The 22,941-nt window shown below is 51.2% G+C and overlaps 2 protein-coding genes across 8 annotated transcripts in view; both read left to right on the top strand.

Moving 5' to 3' along the window:
• Nucleotides 1-10,328, top strand: part of GOLGB1 (golgin B1) — a 35,918-nt gene extending 25,590 nt beyond the window's left edge. Inside the window, exons 12-19 of one of the 3 annotated variants that reach the window (XM_032220632.1) lie at nt 2,775-2,956; nt 3,162-3,243; nt 4,595-4,732; nt 5,912-6,070; nt 6,435-6,520; nt 7,452-7,586; nt 7,986-8,091; nt 9,145-10,328. In XM_032220632.1, coding sequence (XP_032076523.1) covers nt 2,775-2,956; nt 3,162-3,243; nt 4,595-4,732; nt 5,912-6,070; nt 6,435-6,520; nt 7,452-7,586; nt 7,986-8,091; nt 9,145-9,279 — 1,023 coding nt within the window. In that variant the 3' untranslated portion in view covers nt 9,280-10,328. Of the gene's footprint in view, nt 1-2,774; nt 2,957-3,161; nt 3,244-4,594; nt 4,733-5,911; nt 6,071-6,296; nt 6,389-6,434; nt 6,521-7,451; nt 7,587-7,985; nt 8,092-9,144 lie in introns of those variants that run through there. The other 2 variants (XM_032220633.1, XM_032220634.1) reach the window with 2 other exon arrangements.
• A 3,102-nt stretch (nt 10,329-13,430) lies between these two features.
• LOC116511807 (hematopoietic lineage cell-specific protein-like) overlaps nt 13,431-22,941 on the top strand; it is a 23,787-nt gene continuing 14,276 nt past the window's right edge. For 4 of the 5 annotated variants that reach the window (XM_032222007.1, XM_032222006.1, XM_032222005.1 and 1 more), the window contains exons 1-3: nt 13,431-13,505; nt 17,771-17,854; nt 20,397-20,470. In XM_032222007.1, the coding sequence (XP_032077898.1) occupies nt 17,771-17,854; nt 20,397-20,470 (158 nt within the window). In that variant the 5' untranslated portion in view covers nt 13,431-13,505. Of the gene's footprint in view, nt 13,506-15,714; nt 15,746-17,770; nt 17,855-20,396; nt 20,471-22,941 lie in introns of those variants that run through there. The other variant, XM_032222004.1, reaches the window with a different exon arrangement.

Here is a 22,941-nt window from a genome sequence, read left to right as displayed (position 1 = left end):
ATGGCTATGTTGTGCTGTCGCAGCAGCGCAACACAGCAGCCATGAAGCGACCACACTCAGTAAACCCCCCTTCCAGCCGGACACAGCGCCATTCACTGACCTAGGGGTATTGCCAAGCCGCGTGAGAGCCTGTTTGCTGCTGCCCAGATCCCATGGCTTGGCGCCTTTGAAATGGCGGTGAATGACGCTCTGTACGGCTGGAGAGGGGGGTTGCGCGAGTGGCTGTTCCGCTCCCGCTCGCGCGCCTCCCAGCCTCACGATGCCCTGCCCAGCTCTCCCTGCAGAGGAAGAGCACCTCCGCCGCCACATGGCTTTTTCGGCGGCTTCCAAACCGAGTCTTCCGGCAGTGGCCGCTCTGGGCGTACGCTCTATGGTTGTACGCTCTGCCGGCAGCTGACCCACAGCCATAGAGCATACGCCCAGAGCGGCCACTGCCGGAAGACTCGGTTTGGAAGCCGCCGAAAAAGCCATGCGGCGGAGACAGCGGAGGTGCTCTTCCTCTGCAGGGAGAGCTGGGCAGGGCATCGTGAGGCTGGGAGGCGGGCGAGCGGGAGCGGAACAGCCGCTTGCACAACCCCCCTCTCCAGCCATGCAGAGCCATGGTAGCTAGGCGGCGAACAGACGCTCCCGCGGCTTGACAATACCCCTAGGTCAGTGAATGGCGCTGTGCCCGGCTGGAAAGGGGGTTTGCCGGGTGGCTGCTCGTGAGCTTGGTCGTTTCATGGCTGTTGTGTGGCGCTGCTGCGACAGCGCAACATAGCCATTCGCCCCTGAGGCTGTGCCCGGCTCTTTGGGAGCCCGCTCGCAAGAGAGCAACCGCCGGCAACCCCAAAACAATAAACCCTCCCCTCATAAAAAGGCCCAAGCCATATTTTGTGGGTAAAAAGAAAATAAGACCCTGTCTTATTTTCGGGGACACATGGTAAGTCAAAGAGAATAGTAGTAAGATTGTTATTGTTATGTAATTAATAAAGAAATAAAGCAATGGAGGGAAACTAATCCAGGATAGAAGCAACCTAGAAAAGAGAAATTTCCTGATTGAGAACAATTAATCAGTGGAACAACCTGCCTCCAGAAAGTGTGAATGCTCCAACACTGGACGTTTTAAAGAAGATGTTGGATAACCATTTGTCTGAAGTGGTGTAGGGTTTCCTGCCTAAACAGGGAGATGGACTAGAAGTCCTCCAAGGTCCCTTCCAACTCTATTATTCTATTCTATTCTGAATTCTATTCTATTTGTCTGAAGTGGTGTAGGGTTTCCTGCCTAAACAGGGAGATGGACTAGAAGTCCTCCAAGGTCCCTTCCAACTCTGTTATTCTATTCTATTCTGAATTCTATTCTATTTGTCTGAAGTGGTGTAGGGTTTCCTGCCTAGGCAGGGGGTTGGACTAGAAGACCTCCAAGGTCCCTTCCAACTCTTGTTATTCTATTCTACTCTACTCTATTCTAAATTATAGTATATTGTTAATTGTAGAAAAACTGAAAGAAATGCTCTCTTATTTTTAAATTGAACCAGAAGATATATGTTGTTTCTAGTGAAATATATAAATGGAGAAAATAAGAGATGGAAATTTGATGTAAACCTTGAAGGGGCAATTGAAGATATTGTTTATGTGTAAAGAAAAAATAAGTACAAAGATGAAAAAAATAGAAGGGAATAATTTGGCTGAAAGTGAAAACAAAACTGATGTAAAATGCATTGTGTCATTGAGAGGATGTGGAAGAAAAGACCCAAACATTTTGTTCCTATAATAACTATGATTTGTATTAAAAAATAAAAAAAACCCTTGAATTAAAAAAGAAAGAATAGAGTCGGGAGGGGCCTTGGAGGTCTTCTAGTCCAGTGTTTCTCAACCTTGGCAACTTGAAGATGTCTGGACTTCAACTCCCAGAATTCCCCAGCCAGCGAAAGCGAATGCTGGCTGGGGAATTCTGGGAGTTGAAGTCCAGACATCTTCAAGTTGCCAAGGTTGAGAAACACTGTTCTAGTCCAACTGAACCTCTGCCATTACAGATCAATTGTTGTCCTATCTCTTCTTGAAGGTTTCCAGTAATGGATCGCCCACAATTTCTGGATTCCAGCTCTTCCACTGTTTGGTTGACTAATTAACAGGATAGCCAAGTTGGAAGGGAACTTTGAGGTCTTCTAGTCCAACCCCCTCTACTCAAGCAGGAGACCTTACACCATTTCAGACAAACGGTTGTGCAGCCTCTTCTTAAAACCCTCCATTGATGGAGCCCCCAAGACCTCTGAAGGCAACTTCTCTTCCACTGGCCGATTCTTCTCGCTGTCAGAAAGTTTCTCCTCAGTTCAAGCTTGCTTCTCTCCTCCTTGATGAGTTTCCATCCGTTGTTTCTTGTCCTGCCTTCTGGTGCTTTGGAGAAGAGGTGGACCCCCCCCCTCTTCTTTGGGGGGAAGCCCCTCAAATATTAGAACCCTGCTATCATTTCGCCCCTTCTCTTGGAGTAGAGATACCCAATTTCTGCAAACTTTTGTGGAGATCTTTGTATGGAGTCCTTGGTGGTCTACTAGGTAGCATCTTCTCTGATGATGCTACCTAGTTGGGTCACGAAACGCCTGCGAGAAAACCTCCGAGCTCAGGGAGCACCAGGGACCCCCCTCCTTTCAACCCCCGAGCGGCTACAGATGCTCTCCTCGGTTGAGATCAGAATCGTTGGTGGGTGATCCTTGACCTGGTTTGGTCCCAAGGAGCCGATCTCCTTGGGAGTTCTTGACAAGCAAGGTCCTCCTCTCCTCCTCCTCCTCCTCCAGCTGGTGGAGCTGAAGAACCTGCAGCAGCAGTACCTCCAGGTGGGGGTGGACACGGCCGAGATCGCCCGCCTGAAGGCCCAGCTCCAGCAGAGGAAGCAAGAGATGGAGCAGCAGCAGGAGATCTTCCAGGAGAAGCTGAAGCAGGAGAGGGCCTCCTGGGAGCTGGAGCTCCAGCAACTCAAGTGAGGCCACGCAGGGAGACCCCCACCTGACAACCTCCAGTGGGGGGGCGTGGATTTCTTATCTCTCTAAGCAAGGCGGTTTTTAACGGAGTCATTCCTGGCTTTGCAACCTGTTTTGCCCGGTCGTTAAACAAATCATTGCAGTTGTTAAGTGAATCAAGTTTTCCCCACTTTCACTTTCACTTCGGGGCTTGTCTTTTTTCAGGGAAGAAAAGGCCGTCTGGGAACAGGGCAGGCAGCAGAGAGACCCCAGCACCCAGGGGGCAGAGAAGCAGCCCCAGAGGGAGGTGAGTGGCTCCCCCTGGAGGACAGGAGGGGCCTTGTAGTGTGTTGGCTTTTTTTTCTTTTTTTAAATTTTTTTATTACTTTGCTTTACTTTTTAATTTATGTTCTTTTTTATTTTATTTTTTATTTATTTTATTTTTTATTTATTTTATTTTTTATTTATTTTATTTTTTATTTATTTTATTTTTTATTTATTTTATTTTTTATTTATTTTATTTTTTATTTATTTTATTTTTTATTTATTTTATTTTTATTTATTGTTTTTTATTTATTTTATTTTTTATTTATTTTAATTTATTTTTTATTTATTTTATTTTTTATTTATTTTATTTTTTATTGTTTTTTATTTATTTTATTTTTTATTTATTGTTTTTTAATTTAATTTATTTTTTATTTATTTTATTTTTTATTTATTTTATTTTTTATTTATTTTATTTGTTATTTATTGTTTTTTATTTTATTGTTTTTTATTTTTTATTTTATTATTTTACTTTATTTTACTTTACTTATTTTTTATTTTATTTTTATTTTATTGTTTATTTGATAAATTTACACCCTGCCCATCTCTCCCCCGGTGAGTCGAGGCAAGCTTAAACAGTCTTAAACAGGACACTATATAAAAGGTGAAAACAGCCTGTGTTCAACATGGGCTAATGAGCTAAGAAGGAAACCAGAGCAGTGTCTTCTGCACTAACCGAGTGGTGAGGAGTCCGTGACCTGGTCCAATGGCTGAGCTTTTGAAGGCTCTGCTCTGCTCTCTTTAAGCTGGGCCTCCCGTGGCAGCGAGAGGGTTAACTGGTCAGTCAAGGTATTCTACCCACAAGACGCCCCTCGTGGGTTCCTGATATTTTTATTCGGTAGCATTGGATATTTCCTTCTCCTGACCCTGCTGATATTTAATGGTATCGGTAACAATTGACCTTACTTTAAATTTGTGTTCATCTCTCCCCACTCCTCACCACTTTATCTTAAGAACACATTTTGCAAGATTATCATACTTGTCATTATCTAGGATGCTAAAGTTTATGTCTCTTTGTTTAACCGTATTTTACTGGACGTCCCTCACACCACAGAGGCTGGGCTGACTTGTTCACTTAAAACCCAAAGCAGGAAATGGCTTTAACACCCTTACGGCCCTTCCTCAAACACCCATCCCCCCCCCCACCAACCACACAATTTGCATACATGCTCTTAGCGTCTGTCTCACGTTCGGCCTCTGGACCACAACTCCCATCGTTCTGTGCGTCCTGAGAAGGTTTGGAAGCCACCCGTGAACCCTCCCAGGACAGAATGAGTCATGGGAGGATCTTGTTGGGCAAAATGTGGGCAGTAGCTGACTGGGCCTTTCCACAGGGGTCTTCGGGGACGACCGGCTCCGGCAGAGACACATCTGGCCAGATGGCATCCGTGGAGGACCTCCAGGTCCAGCTTGGGAGCAGCTTGAAGCACCTGCATCAGAAGGAGCTACGTATCCAGCAGCTGAACAGCAAGGTGGAGAAGAGACCTGGGGCAGGGAGGTCTTTTCCAGGGGGCTAACTGTGGGGAGAGGATGTCCCTTCTGGGAAGCTGGCTCTCTCCAGTCCAACCTCTCGTGGTGGTTCAAGCTTGCCTTGTGCTCTGAGTCTCCAAACTTGGCAACTTGAATTCTTGTGTCATGCCCCCATTGGAGCCTGAATATGGGGAAGAAGGCAAGCCAGGACTGGAATCGATGGCGATCGAGAGGGCGGCTTCATTGGCTTGGGAGGAAAATGGGGTGGAGCAGGGCCAGTCAGGCCAGGGCCTTTCAGGATTGGGGCAGCTTGTAGGCAGGGAGGAAGGGGTGGGAAGGATGACCAAGAGAGGCTAAGCAGTGAACATGAGAGACAGAGCTCAGGAGAGGAGCAAGGACCCCCCACCTCCTGATCCAAGAGCCCGGAGAGTGGAGAGAAGGCGAGAACAGCGCAGGCTGATCAGACTACTCGGGAGGAGAGTGGGGACTGAGACTTAAGGAGACGCCGTGGAGAGGGACATTTGTCGGGAGCAAGCACTGAATTCCTGGAGTGCCGAGTGCTGACCTTTGAACTTTCCTGGATTCCTCGCATTCTTTCTGGATTTCTGGATTAATTGCCTTGCTGCTTTGATTCCTGGATTCCCAGATGTGCCCTGCTAGATTCCTTGCTTTGCAGCCATGGGGCTCATAACGTTGGGCTGGACTAGAGGCTGCTAGAGGTGTCTGTGTGTGTGTGACCGTGTGTGTGTGCCAGGAACGTGGAAGCGTTTGGGGCAATTTGGAGCAATAAACTCCCAGCTGCCTTTGTTGCCTCTGTGCTATGCCCCGTGTCATCACAACTTGTGGACTTCAACTCCCAGAATTCCCCAGCCAGCTATGAATTCTGGGAGCTGGAACTCCACAAGTCTTCAAGCTGCCAACTTTGAGATTCCTCCTCTTTTTAAATCATGGCTTCTTTTAGCCATGGTTTGTTGAGGGCCCCCAGCAGTTGGGGTGGGGGGTGGGGAGAGGGTGTCGCACTGAACCCAACGCAGCCAATATCACCACGAACATCTTGTCAATCCAGCTGGCTACCTTCAAGCCTCCATTGGGGTGTTTTATGCTGGTGGGTGGGCTCTGAGAAGACTCCCCCCCCCCACCCCACCTCTCTCTCAGCCTCATCCTCTGGCTCGTCTCTCCAGCTCTCGCAGGTCTTCGAAGAGAAGAACGCGCTCACCCTCCAACTCCGGGGGAGCAGCCGCAGCCTCCGCGAGAGCCAGCAGCAGCACAGCGAGGCTCTGTCCCGTGTCGCGGCTCTTGAAAAACAGCTGCGGGAATGGCAGAGTCCGGCGAAGACCGTGGTAAGGCCAGGGAAGAGGGTCTGGGGGGTCCCCCGTCTCATGGCCCAACCGTCTTCCACCCGGGTCAGGGGGGGGGCAGAGTGGGGAGGCAGCCTCCAGGATCCAGGCCTCTGCTCCTGCCACCCTTGTCCCCCCCAATGGAGGGAGGGAGAACAGCTGCTATGTGCATGGGGAAGGGGTCGCCATTTTCTGCCCCATGCGGCGAGCACATCTGGTTTCCATACAGCACAGGTTGCCTGGCGCAAACCGGGGGCCCTCTGGTCAAGTCCGTGCTCAACATGGGCGAATGGCAAACGCAAATGAAGCAGAATGCGGGGGGGAGGACCAGTGGGAGTCCCATTTTCATGCGGGGTTCCTACCCTAGGGACCCCTCCTGACTGATGCTGCCCCGGGAGCCCCCCAGGAAAAAGACGAGACCAACGCACGGGAGCTGCAGGAACTCCAGGCGCAGTGAGTGTGGTGGGAGAACGAAATAACTTGGGGTTCCCTGGGCCGCCGGATCCCTTTCGCCCCAATTTTCCACCGACCTTCGGAGCCTCTGTTCCAGCCCCCCCACCCTCCCAAGACGTGACCCCAATGGAGGCGTCAGGTGCAAGGAATCGGAGCCGGTCGCTAATGGCCGAAGCAAACAGCTTCATTGGCTTGGGCCTATCCAGGCGGTCCTCGACTTACGACAGTTCTTTTAGCGACCGTTCGAAAGTGACGACGGCACTGGGAAAAAAAGGGACTTGCGGCCTTTTTTAAACGCCTCTCTTAGTGGCATCTCCAGGGTCCCGCTGTCAAAATTCAGAGGTTTGGCAGCTGACTCGTATTTGTGACGGTCGTAACGTCCTTGGGGGTCCCGTCGATCCCCTTTTGCAACCCGACTAGCGAAGCGAACAAGGGAAGCCAGTCCCAGCTGAACAGCCCTGCGACTAAATTAAGCCCTGAAGTGTGATTCGCTGAACCAACGTGGCGAGAAAGGTCGTAAGAACGGGGCAGAACTCGTGCCTCACTTAACGATAGAAATGTCGGGCCCGGCTGTGTCGTAAGTCGAGGACTGCCTTGCATTTACAAGGATGTCCCCGGACTTCTTGCCTTCCCCCGGGAAGCCCCAAATGAAGATTCCCAGGTGATCGGTTGGGGGTTCCTTCAGGCTGATGCCTCTTGCAGCTATTCAAGGATTCAGAGCTACATCCCTGCTTGACTCCTCTCCTTCCAGCCTGTCTGGCAGTTTCCCCCAGAGGAGGCTCTCTTCCCGTCTGCCTCTGATCCCCCAGCAGATCCCAGGGACGTCCGGACCCCCGCCTTCCTCTTCCTTTGAAGAGTCAGGGTCTGTTCTGGGGGCTGCTGTCCCCCCCCCCCCCCGTCTTTCTCATGGGGCCCCTCCTTCCATTTCCAGGCTCCTGGAGGCCAAGCACCAGCAAAGCCTCGCCAGGCAGGGATTGAACCAGCTTCAGCAGCTGCTGCAGGAGGAGCAGGAGAGGCGCCTGGCCGCCGAGGAGGCTTGCTCCGCAGCCCAGGAGCAGATCCGCAGGTGCTGGACAGGGACCGGCCCCCTCCCTCCCTCCCTCCCTCCCCTCCTGGCTGGGCACAGAGCAGATGAAACCCGTTGACTCGATTGGTGGACGGAGCCGTCTTGTTGCAGTGCCTTTCCCAGCCCTGCAGAGCCCTGGGAGGGTCTCCCATCTCGGTGCCTTGCTGGCCTTGGCCCAAGGGAGGCGTTTCCGAGGCCGATCCGTGAGAGGGAGGAAGGAGGCCGCCTGGTCCCCTGGGCCTCCTCTGGGGTTCCTCCTCAGGGGTCCGGGAAGGTCGGGCTGCAGCGCTCGCTCCCCAGCCAGCTGCGGCTGAAGGGAAGGAGGGGCGCTTTGGGTCTCTGGGGAGCAGCGGGTGGGGGAGGCCGGGGGCCCTGATCTCCAGGCCTCTCGCCACCCAGGTTGGAATCGGAGGAGTATGCGCAGTCTCTGGAGACCAGCATTGCCATGCCTGCCAGTCCTGAACATGCCCGGCTGCTGGGCTCTGCGGAGGGCTCCTTCAGCAAGGTAAGGGGGGCGCTGAGAGCCCTCGGGCCACTGGGGAGGGTCCCTGTGATGCCCATGGAGGAGGCACCTCATTTTAGTTTTTCCCCTCCTTTCTCCTTTGCCCACACTCTTTCCTTCCTTCCTTCCTTTCTTCCTTCCTTCCCTCCTTGCTTCCCTCCCTCCCATCCATCCTGCCTCCCTCTTATTCCCATCTCCTCCCTCCCTCCCTTCTCTTTTCACTTCCTTCCTCTTGTACTTTCCTTTTCCTTCCTCTTATCTATTCTCCTTCCTTCCTTCCTTCCTTCCCTCCCATCCTGCTTCCTTCCTTCCCTCCCTCGCTCCCTCCCTTTCTTCCTTCTCCTTTCACTTCCTTCCCCTTCCCCTTTTCCTTTCTCTTATCTATTCTCTCCTTCCTTCCTCCCTCCCTCCCTCCCTCCCTTTCACTTCCTTCCCTTGTCCTTTCATTTTCCTTCCTCTTATCCTCACCTTCCTTCCTTCCTTCCTTCCTTCCTTCCTTCCTACCTACCTACCTACCTACCTACCTACCTACTTACTTAGCAGTAGCACTTACATACCGCTTCACAGTGTTTTGCAGCCCTCTCTAAGCAGTTTATACAATATCAGCCTCTTGCCTCCAATATTCTGGCTCCTCACTTTACCCACCTTGGAAGGATGGAAGGCGGAGTCAACCTTGAGCTGGTCGGGATCGAACCTGGCTGTGGGCAGAAGTTAGCCTGCAATACTGCAGTCTAACCTCTGCGCCTGCCTTCCTTCCTTCCTTCCTTCCTTCCTTCCCTCCCTCCCTCCCTCCCTCCCTCCCTCCCTCCCTCCCTTCCTTCTTTCCTTCCCCAGTCCGGAGATCTCAGAAATAAGGGCTCTTCCTTTCATTCGCAAACAGAATGGAAAGTCCCAACTTCCCCTTTCTGGCATGGAGTGTCCCTCCCGTTGGACGCAGCGCCCATCATTGTCCCTTCCTTCCTCCTCTCTTGGCGTCTGCTGGGCTGGGGCTCGGGGCTCAAAAGGCCCACCCCTCCCTAATCCCTCCTCTCCTCCGGGCTCTCTCTACCCCTGCAGGCTCGAGGGGCCAGGGGGCTCCAGCGTGCCCTGCGCTCCCTCTTCTGCCCCCGGAGGCTCTTCTCCCTGCTGGCCACCGCCTACCTCTTCGGGATCCACGTGCTGCTTTTCCTCCACGCCGTGGGCCGCTTGTGAGAAGACGGGGGGCACCGGAACATGGAACCGTGCCTGGGGGACCCTGCTGGCCTGGACGGAGGGTGGGTGGGCGGCTCACTCCTGTCCTGGCTGAGGCGGCCAGAAGTCGAGCTCAATCCTGGCCAGTTAAAGGAGGCGACGGCCTTACTTAGCCAGTAGCGATGCAAGGTTTGTGCGGCTCCTTCCAGGGAAGCGCCTGGGCTCTCCGGGCCTCGAATGCCGGCCGAATCGGGCTTGCAATCCTCGTTGATTTGGGGAGGGGGGAAAGGACGCCCACCTCCCATCCTTTTGGTGGCACTAATCATAATCCGCTACGGTGGAAGCCCCTGCAGGAGGAGGGGACCTGGATTCTGGGACGGGGGACGGGGAGACTGGACTCCCCTCTAAATCACCTTAAGCACCAAGTTCTCTCTTTCTGCACATTTTGGGGGAAATATCGCCCCTAAGGCAAGCTTTCTGGATCTGGGGACCAGCCCAGGGGAGAAGGGAGAGGGGATGGATCCGTGCAAGTGGCAGGCAAGGACACGCGTATCATACATGTGCTTCCACTTGTTTGAGCGGCAGGCAAGGCTCTGCCCGTGGTTGCTCGCTGCTCGTACAGAGTGTTGTGTCCCCGTGGGGATGCTGACACGCACGCAGACGCTCGCCCACCAGTTGAGCCCCGTTCCGAAGGGCTGAAGGTCCGGCTGCAGCCCCAAAGGAAGGGGGGTAACCCCTCTTCTCTCCTGGTTTGGAGGGTCAAGAAGGGAGGAAGCGTCCGAAGTCTCTGCAGCTGGACAGCCCCCGACCGTCCCATCCGCAGACCTCCGGTGGTCACTTAATGGAAGGGTTGTCCACAGATCCCAGAGCAGGAAGCCACGTTGTGGGTTATGGGCCAGGAGGTTCCCTTTCTGGCCACTGCTGGTCTGGCCTGGGATCTGCCTCTCGGACAGGGGCAGATGGGGGTCCCCTCCCCGTGGTCTGGGGGTGCCCTTTATCCCCTCCGCCCGGCCTTCTGGTTCTCTACCACCCCCCCTTTGTTGTGCAATAAAGATGTTTATTTTTCTGAGCGTCTTGAGTGCGAGTGGTGTTTTGTCCGAAGGTAATCCGGGAGTTGATGGTGTCTGCTTGCAAAAAAGGTCATAAATTGTCCGTGACTCGCTTAACGACTTCCACATGTCGAGGACTGTGACTAGTGAATCATCTCCTTTCAACGATCCCGTAATCCCTTGCGGCGTGGAGCCTGGGCACCTGAATGGAGCTAGCAGAGCGTTTGAATGGCCGGATGCCCTTCCTGTCGCCGATACGGAGTCTTGTTCAGCAGATATATATATATATTCTCATTGTGCCCAGAGAGAGAAATATCTGCCTCCACCCAGGATCGAACCCACAGCCTCCTGACGGAGAGGCCAGAGCTCCTCCCTCTAGGCCGCCACACTACTCCAGGACTACAACTGGTAAATGCTGGCTGGGGAATTCTGGGAGTTGAAGTCCAGTTGAAGCCTTCAAGTTGCTGAGTTTGAGGAGCCCTGCGGGGGGGAATCCAGGGGGGAAATGCGACCGGTTTGGGCCGGTTTGCCTGAACCGGTTGTGAAAAATAATAATAATAATAATAATAAAAAAAAAATCGCACATCGCACAGTTGATCTTCGCAACTTTTTTTTTTTTACTTTTTAAGATTTTCTTTTTACTTCTCTGAAAATATGGGGGTGAGGGGGTCCATTGTTGAACTGCTAGATGCTGAGAAAGAAAGAAAAGGAGAAACAAAGAAAAAGAAAAAAGAGGGAGGGAGGGAGGGAGGACTACAAACCTGGCACTAGACGCAACTTCAGAGGATAATCCGGGGCTGGAAGGGACCTGGAGGTCATCTAGTCCAACCCTGCTCCAGCAGGACATTGTTAAGGTGAGTTTCTGTCTTTTCACCCCCCCCCCCCTTACAGGACTCCATAGCCACACCCACCCAGTCACATGACCCGCCACCAAGCCACGCCCTCAGCAAGGTAGTTAAAAAAAATAGATTTCACCACTGGGCAAATCCCCAGATCTCCAGCTGCAGGCTCTCCCTTGGGACATCTTTAGATTGAGCAATAGCAGTTAGACTTATATATACCGCTTCATAGGGCTTTCAGCCCTCTCTAAGCGGTTTACAGAGTCAGCATATCGCCCCCAACAACAATCCGGGTCCTCATTTTACCCACCTCGGAAGGACAGAAGGCTGAGTCAACCTTGAGCTGGTGAGATTTGAACCGCTGAACTGCAGCTTAGCGGTCAGGTGAAGTGGCCTGCAGTGCTGCACCCTAACCACTGCGCCACCTCGGCTCTCAGAACGAATGAATGAAAGGTTGCTTTGAAGTCTTGTACAATTAGAGGGGCATAATTGGGGTCCCACTTGGATCACAGTGAAACCCAAGGGGGTGTTTGCTCATTAATTGGGAAGGCCTCCGTGCCATGTTTCCCCAACTTTCATTCCCTGGGCAAAAGCATTGAAACATACTAGCTGACAAACACTTAAAGCAGGAGGATGTGTGTGTGTGTGTGTGTGTGTGCATGCAGGAGGGTGTGTGTGTGTGTGTTTGTGTGTGTACGTCCATGTGTGCCGAAGCTTGGCCGCTTTAAGACCTGTGGACTTCAACTCCCAGAGTTCCCCCGCTGGGGAATTCTGGGAGTTGACATCCACAGGTCTTAAAGCGGCTGAGCATGGATACCTGATTTAAGGGTGTTTTAAAAAAAACACATTTTGGGTGGCTTGAAGCAATGTTGGGAATGAGCTGACTGTGTTGTGGAGGGGAGACTTTTTCACCTGTGGGACAGGTAACACCTGCAGGCAAGCCCTACGCATGGGATGGCCAACCTATGCCATTCGTGCCCCTCTCTGTGGGCATGTGAGCTGTTGCCCCAGCTCAGCTCCACCGTGTATGCGCACATGCCTCCCTCCGGCCAGCTGATTTTCAGGTCTGTCGCGCATGTGTGTGTGGGGGGGTGGGGGTGGGGTGCATGCAGGAGATGCATGTGCATGCACATGGGTGGGGGTGGGGTAATGCACATATGCATGGGGGGGAGTGCAGCATGTTCCCACCGTGCCCCATTTTTGTTCCCAGGAGGCTTCAGGGAGGCCTGCCACGCCAAAAACGGGCTGCGGGAGTCACATGCATGTGCTGGGGGGAGGGGGAGCTTATGGGGGGGATCATGCGTACATGTGCAGGCACCAGGGCGCATGGAGGGGGTGTCACATGACGACAAAAAGGTTAGCCACCCCTTCCCCATGCAAGTAAGCACATTGGCTGTGAAGAAGCACATTGTAAGCAGAAGATGTTTTGGCGTTCCTTGGTGTGCTTCCTAATTATTATTATTATTTTTCCCATCAAAACATTTCCTCTTCGGTTTGCTTCCGAACATGTGCAGAGTGCACTTCCTGTTTATTCATTCAATGCACATGTGCCATTCCTCCTCATTACTGAGCCACTCTGGAGGGGGGGGGGGGCTTACGGTGGCATTTTTCTTTCCTACCAGATGTTCGAAGGGCCAGTAGCCCTGAAGGATGCCCTCTGCGTGTGCTCAGACAACCTTTTTATGTGTTTGCAAGGGGATGCCCTGGCGGTGCCCACCTTGAGCCTTTAACAGCGTAGCACGAGTTGGAAGGGGCCTTGGAGGTCTTCTAGTCCAACCCCTAGGAGCTGAGGTGGTGCAGTGGTTAGGGTGCAGTACTGCAGGCCACTTCAGCTGACTGTTATCTGCAGTTCGGCTGTTCAAATCTCACTGGCTCAAGGTTGACTCAGCCTTCCGTCCTTCCGAGGTGGGTGAAATGAGGACCTGGATTGTTGTTGGGGGCGATATGCTGACTCTGTAAACCGCTTAGAGAGGGCTGAAAGCCCTATGAAGCGGTATATAAGTCTAACTGCTATTGCTATTGCTATTTTCAAACGAGAGATCCCATAGTAGAGTAACAATTGCAACCCTCCTGCCCTGTGGCCTCTTTGGGTGCGTGCAGGGACTTCCCCCGCTCCCCACCCCTCGAGTGGGCTCAGACCTCCACCCATGGGCACAGCTGGGCTCCCTCCCTTCCCCCACAGGCCATTGGTCGTCTTCTGCTCTGACGGGTCCAGGAAGAAGAAGAAGAACCACCTTCCCTATTTGGTGAACTTCAGACAGGAACTGGGCTTTGCAAGTGAAACCAGTGTGGTGGGTGGGGGGAGGAGAGGAAGCCGCGCAGAGGCGCTGCCAGAAGTGGAACGGAGGCTCCGGGCAAGGTAGGGAGGCTTGAATGCGCAGCGCATGGGGGGCTGCTGGGGGATCATGGGTGAGCGGAGCATCTCTGGGTGGGGATGGAAAGTCAACCTTGCTTGCTCCAAAACGCCCCGTGGACCTTTCCCATCCCTGGAGCTGGTGGGATCATGGGGAGGGTTGCTCCCAGCTGTCAAGAGGGTGGGAGCAATTGGGGTCCTCTTGGGCAGTGGGAAGAGGCAGCCACGGGGGAGCAGATTTGCCAGAGTCGGAAGGGACCTTGGAGGTCATCTAGTCCTGCCCAAGCAGGAGACCCAACACCGTTTCTGATAGAGGTCAATCCAGTCTCTTGAAAGCCTCCAGGGATGAAGCTCCTGCAGCTTCTGAAGGCAACTTCTGTTCCATGGGTTGATTGAGCTCAGGGGGCCAAAGGGACTGACAGGGACCCCCTCCCTTGGCTCCTGGGCTTTTGATCTCCAGATGTTCTGAGCTTCCTCCCTCCCTTCCATCCTGCCTGCCTGCCTTCCTTCTCTCTCTTTTTCTCTCTCTCTTTCTTTGCTTCCTCTCTCCCCTTCCCTCCCTCCCTCCCTCTTTCTTTCTTTTTCTTTCGTCTCTCTCTCTCTTTCCTTCCTTCTTCCTTTTTTCCTTCCTTCCTTCTTTAGTCTCTCTCCCTCCCTCCCTCCCTCTCCTCTCTTCTCCCTCTTCCCCCAGATGTGGAAAGCCATGCTGGGCCACAATGTGCCTGCAAAGATGGACACCCGACAGCTGCAATTGCTGCCCCCTCGTACCCTTCGATGGGCTTCTGGGTTTCCACAGGGCAGAAACCGGAGCCAGGTGGGAGGGATAAAAAAAAGGACCCCTTTGAGATGGGGAGGCCAGCTGAGGTTCCCAGAAAAGAGACCCCCGCAAGGGCTGAGGGAGGGCAGGGAGGGTCTTCTGGCGGAAGTCGGGCCTCCGATTTTTTTTCACCAGCGTTTCCTGCAAACTTTCAAATTCTTTAAAAGCTGCAGGAAGCTTCTTGCAGAGCTGTGAGGCTGGTGGGGAGTTTATTTTATTCGTTTGTTCATTTATTTGTATCCCACCATTTCAATTATGTTTACAAACTACACAAGGAACAGCAAACACGCCGTCCTCTTCCTGTCCCCCCCCCCAAAAAAAACCCAACAATCCTGTGAAGTGGACCGGGCTGAGAGAGAGAGACCCTGGCCCCAGGTCATCCAGTCAGCTTTCATGGCTAATGCGGGACTTGAACTCACTGCTCTCCCACTTTCTAGCCTTGTGTCTGGGTCGCTCGAAGCCCCAGGCGCTCATTATGGTTCCGGAGATCAACCTTGTATCCCTTGATTCTTTTCAACCAAAATCTGGGTGGGTGGGCTTGAGTAGAATCCAGCGTGACATTGCTTGAAAATGATGGTACAAAGACCCTGTGTGAAGGCATCTTGTTGGTGTCTGCAGTGGGGCTGTTGGTGTAGAGGTGAGGGCCAAGTCGACATCTGGATGTGTTCAGAATACAGGGCAGAGTTGGAAGGGACCTCTGAGGTCTTCTAGTCCAACCCCTTGCTCAAGCAGGAGACCCTACACCATTCTGGACAAATGGCTGTCCAGTCTCTTCTTGAAAACCTCCAGTGATGGAGAAGGAAGGGAGGGGGGAGGGAGGGAGGGAGAAAGGAAGGATAACAGCATAACAGAATAACAAAGTTGGAAGGGACCTTGGAGGTCTTCTAGTCCAGCCCCCTGCTCAAGCAGGAGACTTTGTACCATTTCAGACAAGAAGCTGTCCAGTCTCTTCTTTAAAAATCTCCAGGGATGGATACCCACGGCTTCTGGTGACAAGTCGTTCCGCTGGTTAATTGTCCCCACTGTTAGGAAGTTTCTCCTTAATGCTCCTTAATGCTCAAGGTCTCATTCCTGGGTTATGCACCCAGTTGGTTTTCTTTTGGCACGGAAAAGCCCCCCTCCCCAACCTGTCCTTGGAGAGGAGGGGCTTTGGATACCAGCTTCCACTTCTTCTGGCCCCGAGTCACCACAGAGAAAGCTGAATTGGCGCATGAACCCACAGAGATCTCAGCCAAAGCGCTGCATGCGCCGCGCAAGGCTTGCCACAGAACGATGGTTTCCGTTTGACTCTTCATCCGGCTGACTGTAGGATGCTGAGCTGCGTTTCCATCTCTCACCTGCACCACAGTTGAAGGAAGGGGTTCAAACCCCAAAGAGAGCCCCCCCCCACCCCCAGTGCAAGGGACCCAACAGCCCAGGAAGGAGAAAGGTGCGTTGTTGAACAACATTTCAGAATTTCTTTTCTCTCTCTCTCTCCGGTTTAAAGCAGGAGAGAGTCTCCTTTTATTTATCTTTTAAAAAAACGATTCAAAGCATTCATTGAGCCACCCATCTTCTCGCTGGTCCTGGGGAGCTCCCCATTAAAAGTTAAAACAACTTATAAAACCATAATAAAACTATAGAACTAAACACAGGAAAAGCAAACAACTTGGTGCCAAATCGGTTCCGATGCACGGTTTATCTAACCTTCTCTCAGCGCATGGGGGGAAAGCCCCATGGAAGGCAAGGGGGAAGGGGGTGAGGGCCTGCTGGATTTTAGGGGGTGGTCTGTGGGGGAGGGCCTGGTTAAGATTGAATTGAATTGAATGAATTTATAGGCTGCCCAATCCCGAAGGACTCCGTGCGGCTTACAATAAATACATTTAAAAAATAGAAAAGTTAAAAATACAGAAACATAGATTAAAAAAGCCATATCATACACCCAGTCTAATTGGGGCTGGACCTCAATCAAGAGGTCAACAGCCCGGGGCCTGCCGGAATAGCCAGGTTTTAATAGCCTTTTGGAAGGCCATGAGAGTGGGTAGGGTCCGGATCTCTGGGGGTAGTTCGTTCCATAGGGTCGGAGCAGCTACAGAGAAGGCCCTCCCCCAGGTAGTTGCCAGCCGACATTGTCTGGCTGACGGCACCCGGAGAAGGCCCACCCTGTGCCATCTTATAAAAACAGCTCCCGTCAGACGGCATTATTTCCGGGAAGGGACCAGGAGACCCTTACAGAATTACAGGATAACAGAGTTGGAAGGGTCCTGGGAGGCCTTCTAGTCCAACCCCCTGCTCAAACAGGAAACCCTGCGCCACTCCAAATTGTTTTCCAATCTGTTCTTAAGAAGTGGCGCAATGGAGAACATTGGTGGTGCAGAAAAAGGACACGAATGGCTTCCCCCAACAGGCAGGGGGTTGGACTAGAAGACCTCCAAGATCCCTTCCAACTCTGTCGTTCTATTCTATTCTAAACAGGACGGGGGAGACTCCAGTCTGGCTGTGGCTGTGCAGCCTTTATTTATTCGTTTATTTGATTGATTGATTGACGGGACACCCATCTCGCTTAGCAAGAGGCCCGTTGCTCAGGTCCACCCCCCCTAATGCAGCACTGCAAGGGTACAAGTGGTCCTCATCTTGTGACCGTCATCAAACCTTTGTCAAAGGCAAAGTGGGGGACCACACGACTGTGCCCCATTGTACACTCTCTCTCCCCCCTTTTTTTGGATGGCAGTCCTTAAAGCAGTGTTTCTCAACCTTGGGGACTTTAAGTCCTGTGGACCTCAACTCCCAGAATCCCCCAAGGTTGAGAAACACTGCCTTAAAGCAAACATTGTGGTCGTTAAGCGAACCCACTGTTTGCCATGAGGCGTTCCTGTTTTTTGCCAGGCGCTGGAAATAAATGCCCGTTTCTGGCAAAGACGTTGCTAAAGCATCCTTTTCACAGAAGGAATAGTCACCCATGCGGGCCAACGTGGCTCTTTGACTCTCTTAACAAGCTTGCACTCAATCCGGATAAGACCGAGTGGCTGGTGTGTTTCCCTCCCACTAATTGGCCAAGTTTTCCATCTCTCAGGCTGGGGGGGTCAAACAGTACGCCCCTCAGACAGGGTTCGAAATTTGGGAGTCCTCCTGGACCCACAGCTGACTTTCGAACACCACTTGTCGGCTGTGACCAGTGGGGCATTTGGAACGAACTCCCCGTGGAGATTCGAACCCTCACCACCCTCCAGGCCTTCCGCAAAGCCCTTAAAACCTGGCTATTCCGACAGGCCTGGGGCTGATGAGTCTTGTCCCCCCCTCGAATGGTATGATTGTTGTGTGCTTTTAAACTATGGTATTGTTTTGTCTGTCTTTTTATTCCTTATTTGTACCCTTCCCCCTTGACTTGGGTTGTGAGCCGCCCTGAGTCCCCTTCGGGGAAAAGGGCGGCATAGAAATATAATAAATTCAATTCAATTTAATTCTCTCCTGCCAGATGTGGAAATCTGTGGCGGGCCACAACGTGTCTGCAAAGGTGGAGGCCCAGGGAGACGATTGGGACACCGACCCGGATTTTGTGGTACGTCCTCTGCTGGTGGATCTTCAGGACCCATGGGGCTCTGCCTGGCTCCCACAGGGATGGGCACAGCTGCACCTGAGGGGGGGGGGCAGAAAGGCTGGCCTCATAAGGCTGCGGTTCAGAGGTGGGTTCGCCTGAGTAGGTAGTAAGACACGCGCCCGAACCGGCTCTACGCTCGGGACCGCCCTCTGTAAGCTGCCCGGAGTCCTTCGGGATTGGGCGGCCTATAAATAAAATTAAACTTACTTACTTACAACTCTTGATTTTCTGTTCTGCACATGCGCAGAAGAATCTTCACGGGAAAAATGCAATTTATTTTCCTTTTCTAAGGTGCAATGCGCCCGCGCGTGGTGTGCAAAATGTTTTGTGTGCTGAACCTGTAGTAATGCCGGCAGGCACCCACCCCTGGCACAGTTCAAAGAAACCGAGGTGTGAATCGCGACAGTGCAGGGAAAACTCTTCGTTCAGGGGTCTCCATAAGTGCTTAGCCCTGTGGAGACCCCTGAAACATCCCCCCTTCATCCCTCCTTCCCCAGTAGAGAGAAGGGCCAAAAAAAGAGAGAGGAGAAAATTTACAAAGGTTGCTTATTCCTTCATTCCTTCATTCCTTCATTCCTTCATTCCTTCCTTCCTTCCTTCCTTCCTTCCTTCATTCATTCCTTCCTTCCTTCCTTCCTTTATTTCTTCCTTCTTTCCTTCCTTCCTTCCTTCCTTCATTCATTCATTCACTCCTTCCTTCCTTCATTCACTCCTTCCTTCCTTCCTTCATTCCTTCATTCCTTCCTTCTTTCCTTCCTTCCTTCCTTCCTTCCTTCCTTCATTCATTCATTCACTCCTTCCTTCCTTCCTTCCTTCCTTCATTCATTCATTCATTCATTCATTCATTCATTTATCACAGGTAGTCCTTGACTTACAACCATTTGTTTAGTGACCGTTTGGGCCGAAAAAAACTGACTTGTGTCCATTTTCACACTTATGACCGTTGCAGCCTCGCTGTGGTCACATGATCAAAATTCTTGGCAACTGGCATGTACTTATGACAGTTGCAGTGTCCACGGGTTACGTGATCCCCCTTTTACGACCTTCTGACAAGGAAAGTCAACGGGGAAGTTAACGACTTAACAACTGCAGTGATTTACTTAACAACTGTGGCAACTGACGCACATTTACGGTGGTTTCCCACGCCCCGGAGTCATGTGATCGCCTCTTGCGGCCTTCTGACGAGCGAAGTCAATGGGGAAGCCAGGTTCACCTAACGTCCATGTTCCTATGTTAACAAGGGCAGTGATTCACTTAACAACCAGGACAAGGAAGGTCATAAGATGGGGCAAAATTCACTGAACAGCTGTCTCACTTAGCAACGGGCTCAACTGTGGCCGTACGTCAGGGACTACCTGTATCACTTTTTAAAATTTTTTTTTTATTTAAATAAATTTTATTTCTCATATATACATTCACAATTATATAATCTCATAACTGTTGTTAATAATATGTGTTTGTAACAATTTTTCTCCCCTACAATTGACAATATAATTGAGATTGCTATAATTGAGGAAGGAGGGAAGGAGGAAAGGAAGGAGGGAAGGTATGTGAGAAGGAGGGGGGGATGGAGAGAGGAAAGGGAGGGGGAAGGAAAGGAGAAAAGGAGAAAAGAAAGGAGGGAAGGAAGGAGGGAAGGAGGCAAGGGGGGAGGGAAGAAAGGGGAGTGGAAAAGAAGAAACGAGGGAAGGAAAGAGGGAGGGAGGGAAGAAGATACCTAACCTTTGATGTCTAGAATGACTTTGATATTATGGGAATATCTCGAAATGTAGTCAAATGTAAAGCAAAACAGTGGTGGATGTTGTATTGTCTTTTACAAGTTATTGATTGTTGTATTTTTCTTTTACTAATTAAAAAAAAAAGAGATTGCTTTCTTACCATCCCATACACCCATCTTATTTTACAACAACCCTACTTCTTCCTGTATCACTTTTATATAGCCACCGATCTCACATATGTGACTCTGGTGTGCCATAAAATTCAGACTTTAAAAACCGTACCGTAACAATAAACAATATAAATTTAAAAGGCTAAGCGAGAAGCTTTTGCTGTTATGTGCAATTGTAGCCATCTTAGCATTTCTTCGGTTCCCGGGGATCCCTGAGGCTGCAGGCATAGCCCGTTTTTTAAAGGACTTCCGGAAGGTTGGTGGAGATGGAGGAGACCTGATCTTGGGGAGATGATGTTCCACAGATGGGCCCCGGGAGGCCCTCTCCTGAGGTGGCCGAGGCGGTGCAGTGGTTAGAGTGCTGTACTGCAGGCCACTTCAGCTGATTGTTATCTGCAGTTCAGCGGTTCAAATCTCACCGGCTCAGGGTTGACTCAGCCTTCCATCCTTCCGAGGTGGGTAAAATGAGGACCCGGATTGTTGTTGGGGGCGATATGCTGACTCTGTAAACCGCTTAGAGAGGGCTGAAAGCCCTATGAAGTGGTATATAAGTCTAACTGCTATTGCAATTGAGTCCCACCAGGTATAAGAGGTCTTATCTCCTCTCGTTGGCAGAATGACATTTCGGAGAAGGAGCAGCGGTGGGGCGCTAAGACTATTGAAGGCTCCGGCCGTGCAGAACACATCAAGTGAGTAGCTTCTTCACCCCGCCTTCCCTTTCATCTGGACCTCAACTTCTGCTGCGCCAAAAATAAGGCCTGTGACCAGTGGTGGGATTCAGCCGGTTCGCACCTATTTGGGAGAACCGGTTGTTAACTTTCTAAGCAGTTCAGAGAACTGGATTTTTTGGGGAAAAAAAATCTCCTTTTGTTTTTTCCCCATTTTGCAGGGCTAATCCTGTAAGGAAGGCAGGAAGGAAACATTCTGGTGTTGTTTCTAGCCTGTTCTTTGTTGCCCTGCTTACAGAAACTGCCTCTCCCGTTAACCCTGATTCCATTGTAACAGCTCAGGTGAAGCGCCCATCGACCTGAGTGATGTTAAGTTGGCCACACCCACACAGTCACATGACCAACAAGCCCCACCTACCCAGCTGGTCATTAAGACAGAGAACTGGTTGTTAAATTATTTGAATCCCACCACTTCTTGTGACCCTCCCCCAAAACCCTTGGTCCCAGTCCTCAAGGTATGACCATAATGGAGCCCAACGTCACATTGAAAAGAGGGCCTTAGTGTCTCACCCATGTTGGAAGAAGGGTGGGCAGTTGGACTGAGGTTCTAGTTGGACTTCTTCTCTTGAGGGTTACCATAGCAGTGTCTGCTTCTCACAGGAAAAGGAAGTGGTGTCCTCACCCAAATGTTGGCCAAGACTCTTGGAGGCCCACCACAGAGAAAGACAGAACTACTAGTGGGAGTTTGGGCTGAGGAGACTAAGAGAAGTGTTTCTCAATCTTGGTAGCTTGAAGATGGATGGACTTCAATCCCCAGAATTCCCCAGGCAGCTGAGGAATTCTGGGCGTTGAAGTCCACCCATCTTCACGCTACAAAAATTGAGAAACACTAAGGAAGGACTAGCGACTTTCTTGACTTTGAGCAATGGAGGTCATGTCAACAAATGGAAAGTGTTATTTTGGGGCACAGTTCCCCACTTCAGTCCTCTGAATTTGGGTGACCAGAAACCATTAGAAGGAGAAAGAAGAACTTCAGAAGTGCTTGCTCTCCATCCTGCTCCACACATTTGAAGTCTCACAGCTCAGAACCTTGCACAAGACTTTATCCTGCCCTGCCCTGTCCAGAGTCATTGGATGACAACACCCATCTTCCTCAAACAGCATGGGATTTGCAATCCAACCCAGAAGGCATTAGGTTGGAGGACCTGATGGGTTTCCTCCCGAGAGACCAGGCTGTTCTCCAACTTGACCATCAGGTTCTTCAGCTCAGCATGAATGGAATCCCGTGACCCACAATTTATGTCGCTTCCTTCTTCTGTCCTGCAAAAACTGAGGAAGTGAGGCCCTTCCTCTTTTTCAGAGAACTTTTGTGTCTCTGATTTATGTATTTATTTTGAGAAAGGCAGAAGTTCTGCTTTTCTTCATCTTGGAGGACACGAGAGTCCTTAGCATTTGGCGACCGATTCTCTTCTTTCAATTCCTCCACTGAGCTTTCGCCTGACTTACTTTATTTACTTATTGGCTGACTTTATACACCGCCCATCTCACTATCAAGAGGAGACTCTAGGCAGCTTACGGCCATATAAAAATGACAATTTAAAACATTGTTAAATGTTAAATATTAAAATTAATCAAAGTTAGCTAAGATACGAACCAGAGGGTTTCTTGGTGGTTGGGTTTTTTTGCGGCTGTTTCATGACCCAGATTAGGTCACACTGTCAGTGTGAGTGGCAAAGCACACACTCCTTCACACTGATGATGTTCCCTAGTTGGGTCATGAAATGTCTGCAAGAAAACCACCAAGCTCAAAGAGCATCAAACCCCCCGCAATCCTTCTCCTCAGCTCCTTCCCACCCATTCAATAAACCCCCCCTTGGACTGATGATGTTACCTACTGTATTTTTTGGAGTATAAGACGCACCCTTTTCTCCCCTAAAAGAGAGTGAAAATTTGAGGGCGTCTTGTACACTGAATGCAGGGGTGGGTTTCTGCTCCTGGAGGATCGCGCAGGCGCTGTATGCGTTCTGCGCATGCGTGGAAGTGCAGAACTCATCAAAACCGGGTAAGGAACGCGGGCGGGCGGGTGGATCCTTCGGCGTTCCCGGAAGTTACTTACTTCCAGGTTCGCCGACCAACCGGTTCGCGGGGACCGCCGCGAACCGCCTGAAACCCACCCCTGACTGAATGTACCCCACCCACCCACTGTCCCCCACCCTTTGGCCTCTGCCTCCCAGCAATTTTCCTCCTTGCAGCAAACGGGGGCTCGCGGAAGCTGCAATAGGCTATAATTATCCCTGCAGCCTGAAACAGCTGATGATTGGGAGAAACTGAAAGTGAAACTTGCTGTTTGGTGCAAGGAGCAAATTGCTGGGAGGCAGAGGCAGCAAACGGGGGCTTGCGGAAGCTGCCATAGGCTATAATTATCCCTGCAGCCTGAAACAGCTGATGATTGGGAGAAACTGAAAGTGAAACTTGCTGTTTGGTGCAAGGAG

This window comes from Thamnophis elegans, chromosome 7 (genome assembly GCF_009769535.1).
Source record: "Thamnophis elegans isolate rThaEle1 chromosome 7, rThaEle1.pri, whole genome shotgun sequence".
In the NCBI taxonomy this organism is placed as follows: domain Eukaryota; kingdom Metazoa; phylum Chordata; class Lepidosauria; order Squamata; family Colubridae; genus Thamnophis; species Thamnophis elegans.
Note: the sequence above shows the minus strand (reverse complement) of the source record. Positions and strands in the feature narration are given on the sequence as shown.